The 25,243-nt window shown below is 46.5% G+C and overlaps 9 protein-coding genes across 9 annotated transcripts; 4 read left to right on the top strand and 5 right to left on the bottom strand.

Annotated features, from left to right (window-relative positions):
• Window positions 1–28: 28 nt before the first annotated feature.
• On the bottom strand, window positions 29–1,746 carry LY79DRAFT_588909 (peptidase family C78; the record flags this gene model as incomplete). The annotated part of the gene is made up of 9 exons (XM_060560972.1): window positions 29–77; window positions 131–335; window positions 396–547; window positions 603–634; window positions 691–902; window positions 956–1,060; window positions 1,110–1,200; window positions 1,254–1,622; window positions 1,732–1,746. 9 exons carry the CDS (start codon window positions 1,744–1,746, stop codon window positions 29–31), a joined length of 1,230 nt encoding a protein of 409 aa, XP_060415831.1.
• Window positions 1,747–2,415: 669 nt separating this feature from the next.
• On the bottom strand, window positions 2,416–3,307 carry LY79DRAFT_668339 (ras family protein; the record flags this gene model as incomplete). Its single annotated transcript, XM_060563512.1, has 4 exons — window positions 2,416–2,655; window positions 2,709–2,837; window positions 2,987–3,126; window positions 3,256–3,307. The coding sequence occupies 4 exons, from the start codon at window positions 3,305–3,307 to the stop codon at window positions 2,416–2,418; spliced, it is 561 nt and encodes a 186-aa protein (XP_060415830.1).
• A 1,628-nt stretch (window positions 3,308–4,935) lies between these two features.
• Window positions 4,936–7,423, bottom strand: LY79DRAFT_588907 (uncharacterized protein; the record flags this gene model as incomplete). The annotated part of the gene is made up of 2 exons (XM_060560971.1): window positions 4,936–5,187; window positions 5,237–7,423. The coding sequence occupies 2 exons, from the start codon at window positions 7,421–7,423 to the stop codon at window positions 4,936–4,938; spliced, it is 2,439 nt and encodes an 812-aa protein (XP_060415829.1).
• A 1,361-nt stretch (window positions 7,424–8,784) lies between these two features.
• LY79DRAFT_511930 (uracil phosphoribosyltransferase) lies at window positions 8,785–9,794 on the top strand (the record flags this gene model as incomplete). Its single annotated transcript, XM_060554319.1, has 4 exons — window positions 8,785–8,951; window positions 9,105–9,618; window positions 9,674–9,690; window positions 9,743–9,794. The coding sequence occupies 4 exons, from the start codon at window positions 8,785–8,787 to the stop codon at window positions 9,792–9,794; spliced, it is 750 nt and encodes a 249-aa protein (XP_060415828.1).
• A 170-nt stretch (window positions 9,795–9,964) lies between these two features.
• Window positions 9,965–10,598, bottom strand: LY79DRAFT_668336 (transcription elongation factor Elf1 like-domain-containing protein; the record flags this gene model as incomplete). The annotated part of the gene is made up of 4 exons (XM_060563511.1): window positions 9,965–10,122; window positions 10,209–10,256; window positions 10,307–10,445; window positions 10,554–10,598. The coding sequence occupies 4 exons, from the start codon at window positions 10,596–10,598 to the stop codon at window positions 9,965–9,967; spliced, it is 390 nt and encodes a 129-aa protein (XP_060415827.1).
• Window positions 10,599–12,383: 1,785 nt separating this feature from the next.
• LY79DRAFT_122990 (GTP cyclohydrolase II) lies at window positions 12,384–15,585 on the top strand. The gene is made up of 20 exons (XM_060550783.1): window positions 12,384–12,904; window positions 12,971–13,083; window positions 13,164–13,172; window positions 13,231–13,234; window positions 13,325–13,390; window positions 13,444–13,583; window positions 13,643–13,686; window positions 13,737–13,774; window positions 13,827–13,896; window positions 13,952–13,991; window positions 14,038–14,093; window positions 14,152–14,194; window positions 14,264–14,346; window positions 14,396–14,551; window positions 14,606–14,609; window positions 14,713–14,875; window positions 14,931–14,960; window positions 15,018–15,103; window positions 15,162–15,231; window positions 15,313–15,585. The coding sequence occupies exons 1-20, from the start codon at window positions 12,576–12,578 to the stop codon at window positions 15,323–15,325; spliced, it is 1,557 nt and encodes a 518-aa protein (XP_060415826.1). The 5' UTR covers window positions 12,384–12,575; the 3' UTR covers window positions 15,326–15,585.
• A 744-nt stretch (window positions 15,586–16,329) lies between these two features.
• On the top strand, window positions 16,330–17,151 carry LY79DRAFT_122685 (uncharacterized protein). The gene is made up of 2 exons (XM_060550781.1): window positions 16,330–16,754; window positions 16,819–17,151. The coding sequence occupies exons 1-2, from the start codon at window positions 16,418–16,420 to the stop codon at window positions 16,896–16,898; spliced, it is 417 nt and encodes a 138-aa protein (XP_060415825.1). The 5' UTR covers window positions 16,330–16,417; the 3' UTR covers window positions 16,899–17,151.
• A 625-nt stretch (window positions 17,152–17,776) lies between these two features.
• On the top strand, window positions 17,777–19,586 carry LY79DRAFT_548197 (ribosomal S3Ae family protein). The gene is made up of 5 exons (XM_060557386.1): window positions 17,777–18,005; window positions 18,125–18,209; window positions 18,280–18,305; window positions 18,424–18,925; window positions 18,990–19,586. The coding sequence occupies exons 1-5, from the start codon at window positions 17,992–17,994 to the stop codon at window positions 19,131–19,133; spliced, it is 771 nt and encodes a 256-aa protein (XP_060415824.1). The 5' UTR covers window positions 17,777–17,991; the 3' UTR covers window positions 19,134–19,586.
• Window positions 19,587–19,591: 5 nt separating this feature from the next.
• LY79DRAFT_548182 (Alpha/Beta hydrolase protein) lies at window positions 19,592–21,243 on the bottom strand. The gene is made up of 6 exons (XM_060557385.1): window positions 20,827–21,243; window positions 20,734–20,773; window positions 20,553–20,677; window positions 20,292–20,487; window positions 19,925–20,231; window positions 19,592–19,870 (listed from the first exon to the last, which is right to left on the bottom strand). The coding sequence occupies exons 1-6, from the start codon at window positions 21,030–21,032 to the stop codon at window positions 19,839–19,841; spliced, it is 906 nt and encodes a 301-aa protein (XP_060415823.1). The 5' UTR covers window positions 21,033–21,243; the 3' UTR covers window positions 19,592–19,838.
• Window positions 21,244–25,243: the final 4,000 nt, after the last annotated feature.

The raw sequence follows: 25,243 nt of genomic DNA, 5'->3' as shown, positions 1-25,243 counted from the left end.
CACAGCAAGACATCGGGTGCTTGGGACATCAGTCACTGGTTTGCGCGGTAACGGGCCCGGTTTTTAGACCATCGAGTCTATGGTGTGTGTCAGGTCAGGTTCAGAATAGCTCATCGGGCCCATGGCGTACTTGAGAAGTTCGAACTCGCGATACCGGCGGAGGTATTTGGCCCCCCGACGATACGGTTTCAATGATTCATCAGCCGACCTGTGCTTGAATGTCTGACCAATAAGGCGAGAAAGCGCTGGGGGATCGCGGAACATGGGATCGAAAACTAGAAGATTAGCAGAACCGTGCTTCTGCCTCTCAAAGCCAACGATTGTCAATGAATGGCCTGCAAACGTATGATTGTTAGCAGAGGACAAAGAGAAGAACATAGCCCAAAAGCACTCGCCAGCATGTTGAAAATATATGGGTGGCAGTGTTGTGCATGTCACCTTGGAGGGTTCACCATGTGCTCCCTGCCCGAAGTACTGTTCGACAGCCAACATCAGCTTGGCCTCGGACTTTCCTGGCTCGGAGTCCTTGAATCCCTGAGCCACACATCTACTTCCGTGTCAACTAGTCATACTAGCCTGGCAGGTGTTTTGGATAGACTTACGGGATCCCTAGACTGACAAAGAGTGCTTGGGCCTGTAGGACACACAAGTCAGCGTAACAATTGGTTCCTGCGCGGATGAGTATCTTGCCTCCGGTGTGCCAATGTACTTGCGAGTACCTTTGATGCCACCTGTCTCAAGCCGACCCTGCGAATTGATGCCTTGATCCCATGCCTTCTCGATAAATTCTTGGATCTCAAATATGGTCGGCAAGCGGCCCCTGAATGCATCCTTGCCATGGGCGTCAACACCGATGATATACGAAACCATCATCTGAATGTTGCGATAGCCGCAAAACCCCCCTATACTCTAGTAAGCTTACAGTGCTTCAAATGGCTTATTGGGAACCCAGTACCTTCTTTCTTGAGCTTCGACACGTGTTGAACAGCTGTATTGCACAAGTAGGCGTATTGCGTTGATTTGCTTTGTCGAAGAAGCTGCTCTAGGACGGATATGACTCCTTCAGCAAGTTAATGTAATTCAGTCGCCCAGCTTGTATGCAAACTCACCATCATTTTTGACCTCACCGCCTCTGTGGAGGAGGGAAACTAGCCAGTCCGGCATCTGTTGCTCGTGGGCGTATTTGCCCAGCTCTGCTTTCTAAATGGTGTCAGTTAATTATTCAAGAGAAACACTCGGGAGGAGGAGTGTACCCCAAGACGCTTCTCCCCCTCCTTGGCCTTTGGATTAGCGGGAGGCATCGACAGAATATTGTTCCATTGCCCAACGGCTGCTCTCTTTTTTTCCACTGTGGAATCACTGGCAGCGTGGACGACGGATATCGGACCAGAGGCAGAAACAGTTGTTGAACCCGAAGGCTCTACAGTAGCTTGGGGTTTTGGGGAGCCTGAACTCTGGCGTTCTTCCTCGAGGTGGAGGTCCATGTGGTAGTCAATCTCGGCAAGAGAGACGATCTCACCACAGCCCTCAATAGGACACTCTCCAAAATGCTCCTGCGGGGCCTGGACACTGGATGGGAGACGTTGAGAGCCGTCTTCCTCTGGGTGCAATGTCTCCATGTGCTGAGAAGCGGTTAGCACGTTAATCAGGTTTTGTATCATAGCACCGAAATATACTTGCCAACAGCATCTCGTACTCTCTACTACCAGCCTTGCCACAGAAAGGACATACCATGCTGTTTTCCATGACAGGCAAGCTTGAGATGATACTGACTGACAGACAAATGGGCGGGCGGAAGTTGTTGGAAAGGGTGGGAAGTTTGAATATACTTGAAATATGAGCAAGGTGGGCAATGCAGCAAGCACTGAGCTATCACCGAGACGTTGAAAGTTTGCGGCTAGGTAAAGAAGAAAGAGGGCTGTTGTTTGTCCCAAACAGTCGCTGCTGCATGAAGCATGGGGGTGGGGAACACTGGACGGCTAAAGGCAATTCACACAAAGCAAAAACGAGACGAGGTGTGCTGCACAGGTGAGGAAAGTATCAGATGGGTGTCTTTGTCGCTTTCCGCAACACGCTTGGGAAGAAGTTGCCAGGGTGTGGAAGATGAGGCGTGTCGGATCAGGGCCCCTGGTTTTCGTGATGGGACCTTGCAGCGGTCGAGTGAGCTGAGGTAAGGCAAAGAAGGACTCTTTCGTTCAAGCTGCAGCAACAGTACCAGCACCAGCACTTGCAACCCGCAGATGCACGGTTGTACTAATTTTTATGCTTGTTATCGGATGTTTTATGCAATTCTGTGGCCTCTCTGTTGCCCAGACACTGTACGGTGTCCGAAGTAAGCGTACACACATGGAAACCACCAGGAGTTGTTGGGTTGCAGAATGGAGGGCAGTCAGTCTTCATCTAGACGAGTGTCTTCTACATGAGAATGCATTTGCCTCCCTCGGCCGCCTCGCCTGGATTCTGGGCCTTTTCAATCTCGGCAATCAACAACTCAAAGGCTTTTCCTACATTCTCGTTGTATCGTGCGCTCGCCTCAGTCCAGCCACACTGGATCTTCTCCGCCACCCTCTTGCCCTCCTCGGCGCTGACCTGTCGCTGTTCAGGACGGAGGTCGCTCTTGTTTCCAACGATGACGATGGGGACAGACTCGGTGCCCTACAAGACACAGTTAGCCGGCTTGTAGTTGCTAGCAACGAGAGTCGCCTTACTAGATGGTTGAGAATCTTCTCTCGGATGACCTGCACCATCTCGAAGGAGGGCAAGGACGACACCGAGTAGACCAGCATATAGCCATGGATGCCGATAAAGTGCTTTGAGTTCAGAATGCTGTATTCATCCTGTGAGTTGTCTCGTCAGTTACGCCTGTATCCTGTCCATGGCCTCCAATTCTTGGAGCGAATGCATCGCTTCCATATCTCTTGTATGCAGCATCGTCATGTCGTCGCCGCCGGGGCCAGAGATGTAGAGGAGCAGAGGGGTGACATACTTGGCCAGCTGTGTCGACAATCTCGGTCGCAAACTCCTGGCCCTTATACCGGATGGTCTTGCTGAAAGTATTCTCAATGGTGGGGTAGTAGCTGTCGACAAAGTGTCCGTCTACAAACCGGACTGCAAGCGATGATTTGCCTGTGCGCAAAGGAGGAGGAAAGATTAGCAGAATATACGTCATTGATTCAGCCCAATAACATTCGACCTTTGTAGGATAAGGTCAAGGGAAAGAGGGAATCGCAGGCAACCGTAGAGAATATTACATACCGACAGACCGACTGCCAACGATGGCCACCTTCCTGTTCTTTGGTGCCGGCATTTATCTGACCAAGGGATTGTTGGAGGTGAAGAGAAGGGTGTCGTATGCAGTACCACACGCGCACTCTCTCTTTTTCTTGCAAGTTTCTGTCGAGGGAGAGGAAAGTGGATGCAGTTGCTTTTTTCCCCAAAAAGCTTGTGAAGAACGCTCGACCAATGCCGGCATCAGTGCCGGTGCCAGTGCTGCAGTGGTATGCTGTTGCTTTGTGCAATACTCAGGGGAGAACGCCGTGCTTACGGGGGAGGGAGCACAGAGAGTTGTAGTTGGACGCACTGCGGGCCTGGGCTGAGGCTTCGGGGAACCAGAACAATTGTCGCAATAGGGGCAAGTGAACAAGCAATGAAGTGATGATAAGATCACAACAAACAAGGTACCATAGCCTTGGTTGTGAGGAAGAGGGGAAACAAACCCCAAAACCCAAAATCACCCAAAGCACTTAGTTAGGTAAAGGTAGGGGAATGGATGGAGGAAAGAGTAGCAGAAAGATGTGAATGAGGAAATCAATACTAGAGGATGCCTTGAACCACATTATGTATACATGACACTGGACTACACCAGCCTGACTTGATGCAGACCCCAGAATGCAGGCACATGCATATACTACTACACCTGAGAGGGGACGGACTGTCCCCTTTGCCCCTCTACTGGTATGTACTACCGGGTAGTATTACCTAGCATGGCCAAAGCATCATGCTACTACCTTTGACAGTGCTGTTGGGGCTGGACAAGGCCCATTTACTCGCAAGGTACGGTACCTAAGCATACTGCAAGAATATGGACAGTGGGGTTACCTAGCTGCAGCTGTATGGAGCTGCTTGGCTCGTCATTGAGGTGCCGTTCTACCTAGATACCTAGACAGGTAGGTAAGTAGGGAAGCCTGGACATAGGTCTACCAAAGGTACTTCAATTTGCGGGGACAAAGACTGCGGGGTTCACTGGTACAGCTATTGCTGCAATAAGCCCCCTATTATCTGCCTGCCGAAAGATCGCTCTAGAGTGCCCAACGTAGAAAGCTCTGGTTGAAATCTACTAATAGTTCTTGCATCACTGCACTCGGTCTTCCCTTCTTATAAAGGATTGGGTATCTGCACTCTCGATGCCAACCTGTCCAGCGCGACATGTCACCTTTGAGCACTCAATGTCTCCTGATAGCATGACTCTACTTATTTCTGTTCATAAGGCGCCTAGGCCTGATATTAGTCCTGCCAGCCCATCAAGGTGGGTTGAATACCCAATAACGGTTGTCATCGGGGTCTATAACTAAACTGGTATATCAGCCTCTATCTGACGGCTTCGGTGTAACATTTAGCTGTCAATATATCCCCGACTTGCATACCTGCCGTGGCCGTTGCTGCATCGTCGTCGTCAAACTTCCCCCGCCTTTCAAATGACCCCTGTCTCGCTGCCTGCTCGAAATGGGCCGCTCATCATCGAAAATCTAATTCCATTCGTAACCAATGTACCATTCCTAACCCACCGCGGGCCATCCCACATCGGTCATGATTCGTGAGACTGTGACCCCAATACGCATCGATGACATCGTTTTCTCTGGGCAGCCTCTTGTCGCAAGTCTCGCCTGAGAAGGATACTATAGTCCTGGGGTCTCCGCTCTTCCTTCCTCATCGTCATCATTCTGATCGCCGGTATCTCTGCCGGAGCTCATTGACGAGATTTTGCAGACTTGTTGTCAATTCGTCCGTGTCGAGCTTCTGATGCAAAGACATAAACTCTTCAATCGAATCGAGCAAATACTTGGTTCCTTTCCCGTGGCTCTTTTCCACGAGCCGTCCTCGAACCTGGCTACCGAGTGACAAATAGCCCAGCAATATAGCTAAGTAGCCGTGGGCCACGGCAATTGAGGTCTTCTCAACCGAATCGGCCTGTTCTGGTTAGTTTCACTCCACATTTTCTTTCCTTGCGGAGACCTACAGTGTCCGCCGATTCGCGGTTCTCCAGGTAAACATCAATCAACCTGTCTAGAGGTGACTCGTCCCGTCCTTGCCAAGAGTCTACCGACCGTCGAGTAGAGGGACAATGCTCGGTGGTGTTGATCATAACTCCCAGCAGCAGCATAAGTGTCTCATAGACGTCCTTGGAGAATGCCCCTTGGCGAACGGAGTGCTGCAGAAGTCCAAACCCCACAACGCTGGCCTCAGCTAACTCGCGAAAAAGTTCCCCCCGACTAAACGCGCTCGCCGCGGCGGGATTGTTGTTTGTTGTGTTCAGGGCCAGCTTCAACGCCGTGGTTTCAAAACCGCCAAACTCCTGCATGGGTCGTGCCATGGCTGCGGTTAAGATATCTGCGACTATGGGGAGATAAAGCTCGGTCCATCGAGAGCCAGCGTCTGATTCCATTGCCGCAATTGAGTGGCCTTCCAGGAGAGAGAGCGCAAGCCCGCCCACCGTTCCTTCAATACCCTCTGCTCGGCTTTGCTCCCAACCCTTTTCTGCGAAAGCGAACAGATGATCTGTAAGACCAGCTAGAATGTCACGAATTGCTGGGCTATCGCCGTTGCACAGCACCGAGATGGCCTTTAGGGCGACCATTTGTGGCGACAGAACTGTAGGTGGCGATCCCTTCCATATGTCCAGTTGCTGTATTGTCGACTTCAGCGCACGTAGAGATGACTGCGCATTCCTAGATAGATTGGATTGGCGTTGACTAGCGATGCTTGTGATATCCTCGTCGAGATCGAAAAGTCTTGAGGCCAGTTGCGCAATGCCTTCTGACTGTAGCTGTGGGACGAGGTGTGGAACGGAATACGACGTGAAGAGAACGAGAAGAACGGACAGGAGGATGAAGCCACTGACAAAATCCTCTTCTTGCCCAATGGCCTGGAACAAAGCATCCTTGGCACCTTGGTCACGGAATTGACGAACAAATGTCTTGTCCCTTAGCTTGCTTGCCAGCTCGAGCAAGGCATTGCGCCTCGAGCGTGCCGACGGTGATTTTGGCGGTTGCGGTGTGCCAACTCTGTCAAGTAGGTCAGCCATGCTGTCAGCGAAGCGGTGATTAGCACCAGCCTGTCTTAACGCATGAATATCAATGATGCCACCGCCTTTCGAGGAGCTTTCTTCCTCAATGTCCTCCTCCTCCTCGAATGCAAATGAGGTCAGCTTTGACATGGTCGGGGCCGGACTCAAGTCGCGTTGACTACCGTCAATGCCCATTTGGCTTCCAAGGCTGTCACCTCCAGACTCATCTGCTTTCAACGTTCTTTGTTGCCCGTAGGTAGACCTCAGCTTCCTGGTACTCGATAACGCCTTGGGTCGTATCGAGGGTTTTGGTGTCATGTCTACAGACCTGACCGGAGTGGCAGGTGAGGCTTCTTTCGCCCTCAATCCAGCGGGAGATGCTTCAGAGTCGTCACCCGAGTCGGATTCAGAGCTCTCTTCTGTCTGTGCTACTAGCTGATCGATCAGGCGAACACGCCTCGTCTGATGTGGTTTCTTCGGCTTCGAAAGTGATAAATCCCTGACAACTGTGCTCGATATTGATTTCATAACCGCCGGTTGTGGAATGGATGGTCGTTGAAGGGCTTGACGTATCTGCATATTCGTCTCGGTCATGCGCAGAACTTCGGGCTCAATGCGAGAACGTAGAGCGGCTGGACGTGCTTCGGTCTCCTTCTTAGTTGTGAGTTGCTCAAGCCCCTGCGCGACAGATTCCTCCTTGACAATGCGCAAAGAGTCCGAAGTGCCTGAAGTGAAGGGCGGTTTGGCACGGCGGATGTTTGAAGGCGCCCTCGCTGGTGGTGAGATGGCTGAGGGTTTGCTGTCAATCTTGCGCGTGCGTTCGGTCTTGGTAGTAAGCGCGACAGACGTTTTCCTCTTCTTCGAGTTGCTCGAGCCGTCAGGCTGGGATGCGATGGTATCGGTAGGGGGCACATCGCGTCGAGGTATTGAGCGGTGGACAGGTTCATCATCGGGGGGATCGTACAAGTCGTAAAGGTGATCGGCGGAAGCTGTAGATGCTTTAGCGATTTGTGCGGTATCGGAGGCACGTCTTGAACCATTAGACAAGTCGAGAAACGCGTGGATGGGTCGCTTTCGAGATGTCTTGCCGTAAGTTGTCGTCTTTTTGCGCTGCACGCTCGGCCCCTCTCTCGTAGCCATCGTGTGTCGCAGCCTAGTACAGGTGCGTTTACGGCTAGCTTTATGCAAGTTTCCAGGAAAATCTGTTGGTAGCAGGGAGGACGCGGTGCCAGTTGATGTGCTCCCTGCAGGATGAGGAAAGACGAGGTAATCGCGGGTTTGGAGGCGGAGGTGATGAGATGGGCGCCGGTGTTTCTGGTAGGCGTGGGGTTGTTGTTTTCTAAAGGCAAGGCAAGGAAGGCGCAGCGGATGGACGGGTGGTGTTGCCAGGCGGTGTTCGACGCGGAAGCGAGCTAAGGAGGCACTTGTAGATGAGGTACCAGAAAGAACGAGTTGAAGCTGCCTTCAAGTGCCTTCATAAAAGGCTGCAGGCGCAATGTCTAACAGAGCCTGCACGTCTTGTAGAATGTGAGAAGGGCAGTTATAATTTCACAAGAGAAGTACGTTTTGACGCATTTGACTTGATTGATGGTTGATGTGAGGTTGTTCTTTTCGAATTTGTTCATGAGGAACAATCTAATTACAGGTTTCGAGTGTGGCGCTCGGCGTATGGTAAGCAGCAACGTAGCGGGTTCTACTTTCCGTCTGGGTCAGATCTCCTTCTCGCTGTGGTTGCCCAAGGATGCTCCTGCCGAATTTGTGGATATCAGTTTCGAGAAGATACGTATCGGTGCGTTCTGAGGCCCCCGGCTTGCCCATAAACTGCCTTAATTACATATATGTAAAGGTATATACAGTAGTCCCACATCTCACTCTGAATTTGGGGCGCTTGGTGATAAGTCAGTGTCCTGGTATTGCTTCGAACCCCTCCGCAAGGTATGTTAGTTTGGAAAGAATGTCCCCACACAACTTATCTATCCCCATCTTCATCTTGCCATTGACCTGCCCACCTTGTTTCCCACTTTTAAATTTTTATTACCGATTGGCTCGAGGTAATCTGTACTTTGGCCGACCAAAGTGACGGTAGACGGCGAGCTCCATTTCACTGTGTCTCGTGATACTCTGGCTGAACCCTGGGGGCTTTCCTGCGCATTTTATATCGGCCGTTGAACATTCGAAGGTTCAAAGACGGCTGCTCTTCTCTGCCCCCTTCTTTAACTCCAATCCTCGGGTGGTAGGCCGCTTTTCTTTCTGTCTGTTTTCTTTCTTCCTTTTATGAAAAGATTGCGATAGCATAACCGCAATTTCTGCACCCCTTCGATCCTGTGCCATAGGGTAGACCAAGTCGCAGCCTTTGGACGATCCCTGAACTTCAATCCTGCCCTTGCAGCCCCCCAAATACCTCATTGTTGTCGTCCTTTCTCAAATCCCTCCCTACATACGTCGCTTGAAAGCTCCCACTTAACATTGTCTAATCCAAGCCACAGTCAAACTGTTCCAAAATGTCTAGCCAAGACCCCAAGTCCGCCGTCGGCGGCGGTCCGACGCAATGCGTCGGCCCCTTGTACCGCTCGGAAAGCCAGAAGCCCACGGCAACGGTCTCCACCGAGATCAACTCTGACAACGTTATTATCTTGCCCCAGACGCCCCAGCTTATTGCCCTCCTCACGTAAGTAGCCCACTTCATGATGCGATTTCAAATTTGCTTTACCATATCAGTTTCGGCACTAGGGTAGCTACTTCAAGGCCAGTGGTATTTGGCGGACGCTCAAGCTCGCCTTTCTGTCCAAGTATCACAGTTGACTTACTCGTCTGGACATAGCATCATCCGAGATAGGAACACTGAGCGTGGTGACTTCATCTTCTACTCCAATCGCATCATTCGCCTGCTTGTCGAAGAGGGTCTGAATCACTTGCCCACCGTCGAGCACGATGTGACAACACCCATTGGTAGGACCTACTCTGGTCTTATGTTTCAGGGCAAGATATGCGGCGTATCCATCATGCGCGCTGGCGAGGCCATGGAGCAAGGCTTGCGGGACTGCTGCCGCTCTGTGAGGATCGGCAAGATTCTGATCCAGCGTGACGAGGAGACGGCTCAACCCAAACTCTTCTACGACAAGCTGCCAGATGACATCGCCCAGCGCTGGGTGCTTCTTTTGGATCCCATGTTCGCCACCGGCGGCTCCGCTATCATGGCCGTGCAGGTTCTCAAGGCCAGAGGTGTTCCCGAGGACCGTATTTTGTTTCTGAACCTTATTGCCAGCCCTGAGGGCATTCAGAATTTCACCGCCAAGTTCCCCAAGCTCAGGGTTGTCACAGCATTTGTTGACCAGGTAAGCACGAATCAGCCTTGAACCGGACGGACGCAATAGACTAACATGCTTGTAGGGGTTGGACGAGAAGAAGTGAGTTTGAGTATTGCGATGCTCTTGTATCGTTGCTAAGATGCTGTTACAGCTACATCATTCCCGGCCTTGGCGATTTCGGCGACAGATTTTACACCGTCTAAGCGGGCTCTAGCTGCCCAGGGATCGTCATGCTCGCCTGGAACTCGGATGGTCACGAGATCTTGCTCGTTCGTCTTCCTCGCGCTGCTTCCGCAGTCCCCTTGTGACCCAAGACTTGGATCCTGCCTCGTCAACGAAGTTCGTTGTACGTCAGAATAAGACACCTGATCACCTAGTATTCGTCATCATCTAAATCAACACCCTCACCTCCATATCTCTGATCGTCGTCGTCGTCGTCGTCGTTCACCGGTCGGCTTGGGGGTGCGCGGCGGGCGCTAGGGATCTTGCTTTGGCTTCCAGCGGTGGGTCCTGCCTCTTTGGCAACGGCATCTTTGATGGGTTAGTTGTATACTCTTTACTAGCCCCGCGGAATGCAGATGCCCTATGTGTGTTGAGGAAGATAGTGTCAAACTTACCTGCTGCGTCTACCCACTCACCGTACACGTCCACAGCTGCCGAGAGGTCTGCATAGTTTAGCACTAGCGCCCAGCTAATAGAAGGTATAAGAGCTCACAGTTGATGCTGCACTGGAACATTTGACCGCATACCCTGCAGTCCAGTGAACCGACACCCGCTTTCTTATCTAGCTTTACAGCAACGGAGTCTTCGTGGTTGCAGAAGAGGCATGTAAACTTGGAGGGGAGTGGATCTTTCTGTGGCACACATCAGTGACTGAAACCTGGCGTGGCGTAGCGTAGGCTACCTTGCAGCCTTGACATCCAAAATGCGTAGACGGAATACAAGGCTGTGAATGGACGAACCTTCTTGGGACCCTGAGGCTTGCTAGAGCTCTTGCGCTTGCCCATGATGCCGTCTTTGCGCTCAAGTTTGGTACTAGGCCTAGTTGGCGCGTGTGATAATGCAGAGCGGCTGACCCTACTGCTATGCGCAGGCGCAGGCGCAGGTTGACGATTTAGATTCGGAAGAAGTGCAGGCCGAGGGGGTGCAAGTGCCGAATAAGAGATTAGTGACTTAGGTGGTGAAGTGAGGTCAGGCAGGCAGCAAGGTGCAGTCGATTGCGTGACGTAATAAGGCGACTGGGTCTTTCCCCTTTATCTTTGGCACTGTAGTGTATGTCCTCGTCTTCCAACGAAAGAGCGCTGGACCTCCTCCAGTCAACGGAGTTAAAGAGATGAACGTTGCTAGTAGATTTAGACAAAACCTGGAAGCCTCTTCTCACGCGACAGATAAGCAGAGCCAGTCTTATCGGAGAAAGAAGGCGGGGTGGCTAACCCAGCCACACTTGCGGTCTTAGGTAATCACGCAATTGATACGTCGTCTCAGTTGGTGGGGTGGTAGATGGGTGGATTGTGTACGGAGTACCTACATACCCGTATACTAGTAGTGGATAGGCTGTTGGCAAGTCGGGTACGCACCAGATGCGTCCATCTTACACTACAGATATGCAGTTATCGAAGGGCCAGTTGAACCTAGGTAGGTACCTGAGATACCAGCAGCACCTCCTCCCATAATGCCATGCTGCAATCAAAAGAAGTTGACTTGTTGCCATTATTTTCAAGGTGAAGTAGTCTCATCTGGCCTAAGCGATGACTTGCTGGCACTGGTAGTTCGGTCAGGAGAGTGCCACGCTGATTAGATGCAACGATGCCCAACCTGTTTCGCCGAGGTGCTCCATTTAAGAATGGACAGTGTCTATTATCAAGTACTTATGTATCCGTAGTTGTTATCAATCTGAATAATTTGTGACAAACGGGCTGTCCACCCGTAACAACTGTACTCTCGGCTAGCTTTGGATTCCGTGTGTCCGTGGCTCAGGACTATCTTGAACGTTGAAGTCTGCACCAGGCGATGCTGTTAACTTATCTACCGAAGCACGCTGTGTCTAATATATCAATGCACGCGGTGTGGTTCTCTCCTTCCGGGCGGCCCCGTAGCTCCGCTACATCGCCAAACGTCGCCCCTTGACAACCGCCCGTTACTAAAGATTCTTATCAACGGCGCAGGTAATAAAGTCAAAGCCAAATAGTGACATCACAGTGTGCTCAGCTTAGTGAGGTGGTAAATAATAATAATGAGAGGTACGGACCAGGACTTGTTGGTCTCTTGGCTCATCAATTTGTTCAACCCAGGCTAAAAGACAAGGCAAGGAAGGCACCTAAGTAGGTAGGTAGGTTGGCAAGGTTCCCCACCAGAAAGATGGACCCCAACCTCGTTCCTCCATCCTGCCCCAACACTGTAATGGCGAGCTACCCCTGACACCATTTCATTCACCCCTCACCTTCCCCCACCTCCGGTCAACCCCAAGCGCATGCGCGGCGCCTTCCGACAGGTCATGGGATCTCGCTCGTCCGTCTGCGCTTCTCGCATCTCTCCCGCCCTTCATGCTCTTTACTACATATCCGTTCCTTTTTTTGCAAGCGATAGAGCTATCAAACATCCTTGACTAGTTAGTAGTGGACCAGCCATCGGTGGTCACCGACTTGTCTTGTCTCCCCTCCTGCCCCCTACGCCGTTCACGTCTCGACGCCTGTTGTCTTTCTTTGTCTTACTTAGACTCGCCCCTGACCTCTCTGTTGTCTTGATTTCTCCTCTTCCTACCTCCCCTCCTACCCTCCTCGTTCATCTCCCATTCCCCCTCCTCTCATCCGCCGCAGTCACAAAACTCGTCCACCTTATTCCCTCACCTCTAGACGACACTCATTGGAATGTCACAATAAACGGAAAGCACCCAGCCACACGCTCGGACCCTTGTCGACCATTTCTCAAGCTTTCATTGTCTCTGTGTTCTCGTGCTATAGAGTGTCATTTAGAAACTGATCGTCATGAGCGACCAAACATCCAATGACGGCTCCTTGGCCGAAGTTCTTAGCTCCTTGAAATCCATCCAGCAGATACAGTCTGACCTGGTGGCTGCTGTCGATTCGTTAAACCAACGATACCAACAGCTGACCGGTGATGCCGATGTCGCTGCACTCGGCCCGAGTCCATCCCTTGGCGAGGCCCCCGAGATACCCCACACTCCCGGCCGCCCCGAGACTGGTGCTGTTGGTGACTTGGCTCAAAGCTCCTCATCCGACTTGAAGTTGCAGGCTCCAGCTGTGCCTTCCTCGCCCAGCCAGCGATCAGGCCTCACCTCCCGAATCATTTTAACGTACGTTGGCCACCTTCTCACCCGTCCCGGCTCGCCATTATCTAGTCTCTGACCCTGTTGAGCCAGGACATATCCAAAGCAGATTGGTATCAACCCGCTTCCCATGAAATGGGGCGAGGCAGATCCCCACGCCCGTGGACCAGTTGTCGTCTCCCGGTCCTCGACTACGATTGGAAAACGTAACGGTCTGTAGACTTGCAATTCCCCCTAAGCTACGTATTGAGTGCAGATCTGGCTGACTTTTAATATCTGCCGTTAGCTGTTGGAGGTAAGTATTTAAGATCCCTGCATTGGTTTGATTGCGTTGAACTAACGTATATATCCAGCCCAGTGAGTATATCAAGAAACTACAGAGCCCTTCGTAGCGGAAGATACAGAAATATTACACCCAGAGTGCGCAGCTGACAATGTGATGCGCAGCGGCGGCTCTTATTCCATCTATTATGCGCTTGCCGTTGCTAGCAAGCAGCTCAATCTGGAGCATAGGTTAGCCTATAAAGAACCTACCTCGGTCTTCTACGTAAGCTCACTCGTCCCAGACCCGACTTTACCAATACGGAGCCTGCCGCCAAGATTGGCCCGTTTCCCCAATGGGGAGACCCAAAGAAGATTGTCGCCATGGATCCTTGGGGTCATCTAGCCCCGTGGCTATTCAAGGACATAATTGAGAAGCAGAATGGTAATGGACAGCCCGCCCCAGTCACATCGGCGAACCATTCAACTAAATTCCATTGATAGTCGACATTCGCCCAACGATAGCCATCACAAAGGCACACATGAAGGTGCGAAGTTGCGTGCAACAGAATTTGCCTTCATGGTTAACACATAGTAGCTTCCTGAGCTAGAAGAAAGTGTAAAGAACGGCCGATTGTAAGCGAAGAGGCCCATTGTAAATTTCTTCCGACAACTGACCCGGTGGCAGAATTCCCGATGGTAAAGTCTGCCTTAACAACCTCGGAGAGCTTGCTGTGACCAAATTCGCCGTTGAACCAGTATGTAGACATCCTGACAATTCAAACTCGCGACGAACTGACAACACTCCACCAGGTCTGGTACCTCCCTGGTGTGGCCGAGAGATTTGGAATCGGTATGTTGACGCCTGTACCTTTTGACCAAATACTGACCATGGACAGACGAGGGTGCTCTAAGGCGATCTCTCTTTGAACACACCGGTGGCAGCTACCCCGAAGTCAGCAACCCCCTTTCCCAACCATGATGCGAGTTCTTCTACTAACAGATGGTAACAGCTTATTACCCGCAACGACATCAAGGTGTTTTTGCCTCCGATCGGTGAGCACACCATAGCCATCAGGCGCCTTGGGCAGAACATAAAGATGGACTGATCCTTGAAATGACTAGGGGGGCTTACTGTTTACTGCTTCGGCGACCCGGCCAAGATGTCTGATGAGTCGGTGCGGCTGGCGCTGCGCATCCACGACGAGGTTTGTGAGCTGCCTACTGCGTCTAATGCAATTGCTCACCGTTGAATAGTGCAATGGCAGCGATGTCTTTGGTTCCGACATCTGCACTTGCCGTCCATATCTCATCTTCGGCATTGAAGAGGCAGTCAAGGAGGCCCAGAACGGCGGCAGTGGCGTTGTCATTTATTTTCGAAAGGAGGGCAGAGCCCTCGGTGAGGTCACCAAGGTGAGCAGTGCTTTAACTAAGTTATGCCAGCATACGTTGCTAACCTTTTCTTAGTACCGTACGTGTTTCCCTGATCGTCGCGTGTTGCCCGATTCGTATGGAGAATACAAGGGGTGCCGGGATTGGTATTATCGTGTCAGCTCCGCTAACTGACCTTGCAGTCGTGTACAATGCTCGCAAGCGGGGTGAAGACCGAGCATCCGATTACTTCAAAAGGACAGAAAACATTGCGGGGGTGAAGGACATGCGGTTCCAGGCGCTGATGCCTGATATCCTCCACTGGCTTGGTATCCGTAAAATCGACAGAATGCTCAGCATGAGCAAGTGAGTAGTTGGCATTGATCCGTCAAGCTAGCAGTGCTGACGAGCATACCACCAGCATGAAACACGATGCCATTGTAGGACAAGGGTAATTCAGCTGTCTATTGCAAGGGAGTAGCTCGAGCAATTGCTAACAAGTCCCCAGAATTCCGATACATGAGCGTGTCGAGCTGCCCGAAGATTTGATCCCAGCGGACTCTCGAGTCGAGATAGATGCAAAAATCACTGCAGGTATGCGGATATACAAAAATCTTGACCCTATCATGAGATACTGATTCCATATTTGCAGGGTACTTCACTGCCGGCAAGCGCATGACAGAAGAAGAGTTGAGAGCTGTTCAAGGCAGAATGTGGGAAGAGTAAGTACCCTACCATGCTTCCTTCTGTTCTCGTTCCGGCCCAGTGGGTGCAGAAGATGACTGATGATGTTGTACTCGCAGTCTTGACCATTAGAAATTGCCGGGCGAGCCCTGGGGTGACAATGCTTCTTGCAACCGATGACGGAAACGCCCCCTCCAAATGAGACATATGCGTCATTGTCGATCCCCGGATAGTTGGGCAGACAAAGCAGAGTGTGTGCATTCGCCCTGTGTCGTATTGATGATTGGTGGGACGAAGCACGAGAAGAATGACCTTGGAACGCGAACCCGCTGGCCAAGCCAGAAACATTGCAGCCCAGAGGCATATCGGCAAGCAGATTACCCAGCGTAGAATGAAATCGGCCAAGGAGAAACCGATGGGAGCAAGTTGAATGCCCCCATCGGGGTCACTACAGCAATCTGTGTATGCAACATTGTATACGGGAAGACCAGTTAGACTTATCGCAGCGAGTATACAATCAACGTGGAAAAAAAAAACCATATGTGAATGATGTTGAGACTGGGCTAGACCGAACCTCGTGTGTGCAGGCTGACCAGGGTGGGCGCCGCGATGCAGATTCCCATGCGGATATACTCTGCCACACTGCAGCAACTACGTCCTTAGCCAATGCCAACGCTCTTCCTTGACCGGTCCAGCAGTGCCACGGCGGGCGGATTGGACTCGAATTGCACGGGAATGAGCGGGAACTGACAGGAATTGGACGAAGAAGTGGTTGGCATCTCCACAATAGCTGCATGCGTGACGCCAGCCATGCATTGGCTTTGCGTATAAGTGCCCAAACAGAAGCTCACCGGCCCATACATGACCAGACACATAGTAGTTGGGAGCCGGGTTCCTCATCAGGCACCCGCCATGTGGCCCAATGATGGCAAATTGAGACTTGTCAGCAGAACACGGTTGCCCCCCAGAAACCGACGTTCCCGTCGGGGATCCGGACTCGACTCGATCGATGGCTTGTTGATAATGCACACGATGCCCACCAGATGAAAGGGCGGGGGGCTTGCAAAAGATTAGCACCATGACTTCTTACCATCCCGCACTAGGAGTCATTGCAGTTTTGCAAAGCCGGCTGCACCATCAAGACTGGCAAATCGAATGCCCGACCGTTACGCACATATAAGCAAAGGCCAAAAGTAAGACGGAGACATTGCCGATATCAACATCATGGCTGCCGTTCCCCGGGACTTGCGAGATGCGAATGGTGTGCGCCGGAGAGAATCATCGCCGCGCCCCGATCGCCAACGCCGGCCAAGACTACTGAGGGCCAGCGCAACGGAGCCAACTATCACAACAACATCCAATGCGAGTCGTGGCGATATATTGAGTCCGCAATCGTCCCAAAGGGCGACCGAACTGCTCAATCGGGTGGCCATTTATTCGGGCCAGCCCCATGAATACTCGCCTACTTCGGACTTAGTACCACCGATGGCCTCACTCAGCACCGAAGAGATGGCTGTTCCGACAGCGAACCGTGTACAGGGTCATCGGGAACACCATCCTTGTCCGTGAATTCTCGCCACTTCTCCAGACGTAACCTAGGCAATTTGCTGACGACCATTGGACAGACTCGAACGGCTATTTCAGCTTTCCCAACTTTGACGCTTGGGACGGAGAGCAGCGGAGCGATGACAAAGAAGACGTCTGAGTTGGATCGGGCCGGGTGGTGAAAGTATGCCTAAAGACGAGTGAGGCACGATAGCCAGCAACAACGGACCACGTAATCCGACAACTCAGTATGAAGTCAGAGCCGCATTACGGAGAGATCATATTGCCAACATGGACCAAAGAGTTGGGCGACGAGGTGGCCAGTCAGCGGTCGAGTGAGCGCTAATTAGCATCGGGCACAAAGTGCTTGATGTAGAGACGGGATCGACCGGTAAACACAGGACGGAAGAATTGCTTTCGGAGCGCCGTCTGGAGTCGGCCAAGATAAGGAGGTTGACAGGCTGGCGTTGGCGTGGTGAGACTAGATGCTTCTAAGTCAAATGCACAACACCACACCACACGGGACAGGTGAATGTTTCCATTGTAAGGAAACCCAGGGGGGATATATCGACAGGCGTCCGGTTTCGAAGAGATTATTTCGCAAGGTACCGATCAGCGCGGAATACCTGTAGATGAAATTGAAAGAGAACCAAAGTAAATATGAATTATTGAGTTACATGTAATGACTTGACGATAACCAGCAGGCGTTGCAGTAAGAAGTCATCGTGGGTGAACAATTGCCCTGCAGGAATCTGGTGGGATGGGTAGGTAGGGTGCGCAATCGTGCGCGAGTACAACGTACGACTGGGAACAGGGCTCATTTGTCTCCACAACATTAGCCACGTTGGGACGCCCAAATGCTCTTGACGTAGCCAATAGCCGACAATGTTTTCCAAACTTGAGGACCTAGTCCAAGTGGGGTAGTTGGGGCTCGCTCCTGTGTCATATGAGTGGGCAAACTGTTAGATCACGTGATATACTGTGTTAAGCAGAACCAGGATAGTTGATTGTTGCGACAAGTGCCTTACTTACTGACAGCAGTGGAGAAGGGGCTGGCACAGTTTCCAAGGCTAATCGCACGGTAGATCGATGCCTCCAAAGTGTGTATTACATAATTCGACGGGGCACACTCGCTAAGAATTTCGAGCCACACAACACTGCGACTTGAATTTTATCACCAGCCGAATTCACCACCCCTCCAAATCTTTCAACTACTCAACGTTCATCCGCCAGACAATTAGCAGCCGCCCAAAATGGCTGTTGGAAAGTAAGCAATCTGCAGTCCGAGATCGAATTCACGATAATGCGTTTTGCGCGCGCCCGCGCGTCATGTTCTCGCCTGTCGGTCGCTATGGGCAGTCGCTGACCAGCTTTCTTCTACTGCAGGAACAAGAGATTGTCCAAGGGCAAGAAGGGTCTCAAGAAGAAGACCGTGGACCCCTTCACACGTAAGGACTGGTACCAGATCAAGGTAAGAGTTTTCGCGAATTCGCAGTTTCGTTCCATATGCATGCATTTGAAGATTGCTAACAAGGTTCTAGGCGCCTGCCCCGTTCAACGTTCGCGAGTGAGTCTCCCACCGCCAATCCGAAAAGAAGATTCGATACCAATACATCAACGAGAGCGGAGTGCCAGAATAGCCACGGCCAACGAGATCAAGGTTGCTGACAAAGTGCGTCCTCTAGTGTCGGCAAGACTCTGGTCAACAGAACCACTGGTCTGAAGAACGCCAACGATGCCTTGAAGGGCCGCATCCTGGAGGTCTCTCTGGCGGATCTCCAGAAGGACGAGGATCACGCTTTCCGCAAGGTTAAGCTCCGCGTTGACGAGGTTCAGGGCAAGAACTGCCTGACCAACTTCCACGGCCTCGACTTTACCTCCGACAAGCTCCGCTCGCTCGTCCGCAAGTGGCAGACTCTTATTGAGGCCAACGTCACCGTCAAGACCACGGATGACTACCTCCTCCGCCTCTTCGCCATCGCTTTTACCAAGCGTCGCCCCAACCAGATTAAGAAGACGACATACGCCGCCTCTTCGCAAATCCGTGCCATCCGCCGCAAGATGACTGAGATCATCCAGCGCGAGGCTTCCACCTGCACCCTCACCCAGCTGACCTCCAAGCTCATCCCTGAGGTTATTGGCCGTGAGATTGAGAAGTCCACCCAGGGCATCTACCCCCTTCAGAATGTATGTTTCGCTTGCTCCCACTTCCACGATACTCGACCATGTAAAGTTAATATATTTGTCTTAGGTTCACATCCGCAAGGTCAAGCTCCTCAAGCAGCCCAAGTTCGATCTCGGCGCTCTGATGGGTCTCCACGGCGAGTCTGGCACCGACGACCAGGGTCAGAAGGTTGAGCGGGAGTTCAAGGAGCGCGTCCTGGAGGAGGTTTAAGGAATCAGGCCCTTCATGATGGATGCTTCGGCAGAATGGGACTCTGGCTCTATCGGCTGGGAAACAAAATCGGCATTGTTTTAGGTCGTTGCACATGGCGTAGCATTAAGGCGGCTGCGGGTCTAGGTTACCTCAAAATGGTAAATGGTCAATTCTTCAATACACCGTGCCGGGTGTGTACGCAGCCTCGCTTCCGAATCATGATGGCAAGACTTTGGGTTTCGGGATCCGATTGGATGGATTTAAAAAGGCGTCATATGTGGAATGGTCGGGTTCGTTTGGTATTTGGATGCGGTCCGCCGTCGACCAGAGGGCGGTTCTTGCAGTAACAATGCAATTGGGTTCCCGAAACTGGAAGAGCTCGTCCGCCCAGTGACTAGGTATGAAGCGCCATACAATCCCCCCAACCAAATCAAGCATACACATTGCTCTCGAAATGAACCTGCGAACACCTGTCTGCGCTGCAAACCCTGATTTATTGCGTAAGCTATTTGGGATTCCACACTCTATTGTATCCTTCCATTGGCCGATCTGCAAATGCTGGAACGTCACATGGCTGAAGTCCTCGGCGTAAGTTCAACTTGCTGGCCTGCACCTGGATATCACTCTCACAGACTACAACTGCCCTCTTACACTCCTTATGAACGACAAATGTCACCAATCGACCTCGCTTCTTGCGCAACGAGCTAAAGTGGTGCACATTGACTACTCCTGTTCCTTCAAGAACTCGACTACGGCTGCAAAGTAAAGTCAGCCTGCAGACACGACGCCAAGTATATGGAATTCCTTACCCTGGCGAAATTCCTCCGGCTTCTCAGATATGCACCAATGCCCCGCATCAAGATCCACCAGTCGAAATTTAGGAAAGAACTGCCCAATGATGGGCAAGACGTCATCGGGAACATACTTGCTTTTGGTCCCTCGGACGAACAGAGCGGGCTTCTCAAACCGGGCCTTTGTCGGATCCTTGAAAGGGAAGTCGCCCATGTGGTTCAAAGATCGACTGATGACGTCCAACGGCACGCGGAACTTCTGCTGCGGCTTACTCGGCTCTGGCCGGTAGAGATTTCCAAGGAGAAACTGGCGGATGGGAAGGGACTGCACAACAGGACAAAGTCAGCATGGTGAGTTGCAGTCGGTTGGTTCGGGAAGCCTCACAGTCTCATACTCCTGGAGGATTCGATCTGCCTCGGCTTGCCTGGTGATATCGGCAGCTTCAATCTTCTTCAGGGCTTGGATGTATTTGCTAAAAGAACTCTCCAGCACGGCATCAACTGGCGCGTTATCAACCGCCACAATGTTTTGCACAAGCTCGGGAGATTTCAAAGCAAGAGTCATGGCGGCTTTCGCACCCCTTCAGACGTCCATTGTTTTTAGTGTCCATCTCAATGGGGATCTGCGGGATATGGATATACCCACATTGAGTGCCCGATGACAGTAGGTTGCTCCAGGTTATGCTGGTCTATGAACCCGGCAACGTCGTCGGCCATATGAAGATAATCATGTTGTCTATCATGAGGCGATTCACCATGATTTCGAAGATCCTGATCTCTCCGTGTCAACTGCTAATTTCAACATGTACCTTGATTGAGAAACTGACCAACGCATAGACTGGTCGACCTAAATCCCGGGCAAGAACTCTATGAAGCAATTAGCAGCCACCCTCACAAGCAGAAAGTCACCATTTTCTTACTTGCTGATGGTTCTATTATTTTTCTTGGAACCAAAAAGCCCATGAAGAAAGATAATGGGGCTTCCAGAGGGTCCTGATCCTGGCTTGCTGGGCTCGTGGAAATCATAAGATAGGTTCAAAGTTTTTAGGCTGTACGTACGCCGAGTGACACTGGAGAAGCTTAAGGTGCTCGCCAGAGTGGAAGCATGCGGTCGGAAGAGTGCCATCGTGGGCTAAACAAGTATGATTATTAAGGTAGAAGGATTGTTGACGGAGCACTCCTCTTTCATTGGTCTACATAATGACAGTTCCCTAGGAGTGGGTCGTATTGAGAGCCAAGGGCTAATGTATTTTTGAAGCGTAGGCAAAGTGGGGGTACGGTGTCGAAGTGTAGCCAAGTGTACAGAGTAGGGCAGTTAAGCACGAGGCCGGAATAGACAATATTACTCATGAACATTAGTATTATAAGGTATAAGAGATACTAATATAGATAAGGGATATCTAATAGTATATATATTTTTTCTTAACTAATAGAAATATAAAGAGTAGGTATTAAAATAAAATAAAATAAATATATAATATATATATTAATTAGTTATACTAAGAATATAGTAATATAGTTAACTATATATATTACTAGTAGTTAATATATAAATAAAGTAACTATGATATAGTTTATAAGTAACTAGGTTATATAAGTAAATAGGTTACTTTTAACTACTTATATAATAATATATAAAAGAAATTAATAATAATATCTTAAATTTATTTAAACTATTTAGAATTTTCTTCTTTAAAAATAGACTTAACTTTCTAAAATATATAAGTATTATAGCTAGGCTTTCTATAGATACTATATTATTATTAGAAAGGTATAAGGTAAAAAGACCTAATATAGTATAGTAATCTAAGGAAAAACACTAATAACTACTAAGGTAATATAAGATACTCCCTTAATTAGTTAAAGATTTACCTTAAGTAAAGTATTAAATCCCTTAGATTAAAGGCACTTAATATCTTAATTATAAGAAGAAAGTATTTAATTAGGTAAAATCTAGATATAATCTAAGAAGTAAAACTTTTAATTATCTTATATTATTATACTTAATTAGCTTAATATATATTATTATAATATTAACTATTATAGATAAATATTAGAGTTATTAGGTTAACACTAATAACTTATTACTAGTAAATCCTTAGATATTTAGCTATAAATTCTCTAAAGGTTTACAGGTAATAAGTTAGTTATTTAACTAGCTAACCTATAATATTTATCTTTCTATTCTTTATATATAATAAAGAACTATAGTTATCTTTATAATTTAATAATTACTACTAATATATATAGTTAACTATATTAACCTATCTTTAATATATTTAATACTAATTATTAGTTAACTTTACTATTAACTATATAAGTTAACTTTACTATTAAAACTATAGATTAGTAAAGTTTATAAGAAAAGGTAATTATTATTAGTTAATTATTTATATATATAATAAGATTTATAGTAATAACTATAGGTCTTAGTAATAGATTACTAAGCCTTTAGTACTTTACTTTACTATCTAGTTTTCTAGTAGTAAAGCCTTTATTATCTAGGCTCTATAAGCTTAAGTCTTATAATATACTAATACCTACTATTAAGCCTTACTTAGTTAAGTGCCTATAGCTATTATCTTATAATTCTTAAGCTTTTATTTCTTTTAAGTAACTAGTATAAGTAAAATAAATTAAAATAATAATAAATATATTAATTACTTACTAACTTATTATTAATATATAGCTAGTATAAATAAGCTATAGTGCTAGTAGAGAAGCCTATAGGTTATATAACCTTCTTTTTAGCTAGCCTCTGCCTACTATAGGCAGCCTACTTCTCTTAGTTAGCTTTATATTATAGTTATTACTAATATAATAGTATTACTTTACTTTACTGCTCTTATAGGTTATAAGGCCTAGGTTAATACTAATTAAGTTTTTTAATAATTAATTAATTAGCTATCTTTACCTCTTTTTTTTTACTTTTTTAATAGTCTATAGTAATATCTATAAAATATTATAGTTACTACTTATATTACTATTTTAACTACTTATCTACTATAGTTATATTACCTTTTAATAATAATAATAAGTAATAAACTTAAAATATTACTTTTGCCTTTACTTATATCCTCTTTTACTTAGATATCTAATAATTAGTATAATTTATATAATAATTTAGATATACCCTTTATATTATAACAAAAATATATAAAGTTTAATATATTATTAGGCTATTTATAGTCTAAGGAAGACTTTTATTTATACTAATATATTATATTATCCTCTTTTATATAAGTAATTAACTACTAATATAGCTAATAAGGTTAACTACTAAATAGTTATATAATTTATCTTTAAGCTTAAAAGAAAGTTAAACTAGTTATAATAATAAGTCTTAGTTAAGATATTACTTTATATTACTAAAGCTAAAAAATATATTAATTATAAAGTCCTTTAATTAGTAATTAATACTAATAAGTATAAAAATTAAGAAAATAAATATAATACTACTTATAGTATTATTATTAGTATATATAACTTTATAATTATTAAGCTTTTTAATATAGGCTAAGTTAATAATAGTAACTTATATACTTTTATAAAAACACTTAAAAAGTTTATCTCTAAGGTATCTAAAGATACTATTACTACTTTTATTAATAAATTTAGTAAAGGTAGTACCTAAGACTATAAAACTCTTCATAATACCTTTATAAGAGTTTAGTACTTTTAAAGCTATATTACTAGCCTTTATAGTAAGAACTTTAACTATTATTAGGCTATTTTTATACTTAACTACTTTAAGACTTAACTACTAGATACTTATAAGTACTATACTAATAATAATAAAATATTTACTTAAGTAAAAGTTATTAAAACTATTTATACTTTAGCCTAAGATAAAGAATAAAAAATAAGACTTATTATATACTATAAGAATACTATTAATCTAATAGTAACCTCTTTTAGTGTTAACTAAAGTATTACTGTTGTAATATTAACTATTATAGATAAATATTAGAGTTATTAGGTTAACCCTAATAACTTATTGCTAGTAAATCCTTAGATATTTAGCTATAGATTCTCTAAGGATTTATAGGCAATAAGTTAGTTATTTAACTAACTAACCTATAATAATTATCCTTTTTTCTTTATATATAATAAAGAACTATAGTTACCCTTATTATTTATTAATTACTACTAATATATATAGTTAACTATATTAACCTATCTCTTAGTATTACTAACACTAATTAGTAGTTAACTTTACTATTAACTATATAGGTTAACTTTACTATCTAAACTATAGATTAGTAAAGACTATAAGAAGAGGTAATTATTACTAGTTAATTATTTATATACCTAAAGTAGGTAAGTACTAAAAAACGCCTCTATAAATACCTTTACTATAATAGTTTATACTAATTACTTATTATAATAGGTTAATTAATAGATCTATAACTAGTCTCTTTAACTAGTAAAAACCTTATTAATTTATATTTATTATATAAGCTTTATTACCTTTAGAGAAGTATTTTTAACTATAAAAAACCTTTTACTTTATATACCTATAGCTAACTAGTAATTATTTACTATATCTTATTTATTATAAGCTTTTTAGCTTACTAACTTGTTTTTTTTTCTATATATATACTCCTTTTACTAACTAATAGTATTAATAAGTTACTAATATAATAGCCTATTATTTTCCCTCTTTTTACTAACTAATAGTATTAATAAGTAGCTAATATAATAGCCTATTGTTTTTTTCTAAGTTATTTACTTATAAAAGTATATTTTTTCTTAACTATCTATACTACTAGTAGTAATCCCTTTAATAAATATATATACCTTCTAGTCTACTAAAAGAAACGCCTATATTTAAGAGGTTATTAGGCTAATAAAAGGCAACAGTAAATAATACTACACCTATAAGTAAAAGACCTAAGCTAAAATAAGTAAGTATAATAAGCTTATAGATAAGTAAAGGTTATAAGCTACTACCTTATTACTTATAAGGTAATAAAAAGAGGTTTATAGTAAGTATAATATACTACTTAACGTAAAGTAGTAAGTAGTAGTAATTAATAATATATTTACTATACTTACTAACCTTATATAGTATATCCTCTTATAGTAATAAAGAAAGGACTATATTAAGAAGTTACTAACTAACCTTATAAGGAAGTAATAAGCTCTTATACTTAATACTATTATTATATTTTATATTAGTAGTTATAAGTATTATAACTATATTAGTAGTAAATTACTTTACTATACTTATAAGGATTTTTATAAATAGTCTATAAATAACTTTAAGGTAACTAACTAGAAGGTCTTAATAAGCCTATATAACTTCTTTATTAATTATAGTGTATAGGTTAACTA

Source organism: Colletotrichum navitas (genome assembly GCF_030913465.1).
Source record: "Colletotrichum navitas strain CBS 125086 chromosome Unknown LY79scaffold_18, whole genome shotgun sequence".
NCBI lineage: Eukaryota > Fungi > Ascomycota > Sordariomycetes > Glomerellales > Glomerellaceae > Colletotrichum > Colletotrichum navitas.
Note: the sequence above shows the minus strand (reverse complement) of the source record. Positions and strands in the feature narration are given on the sequence as shown.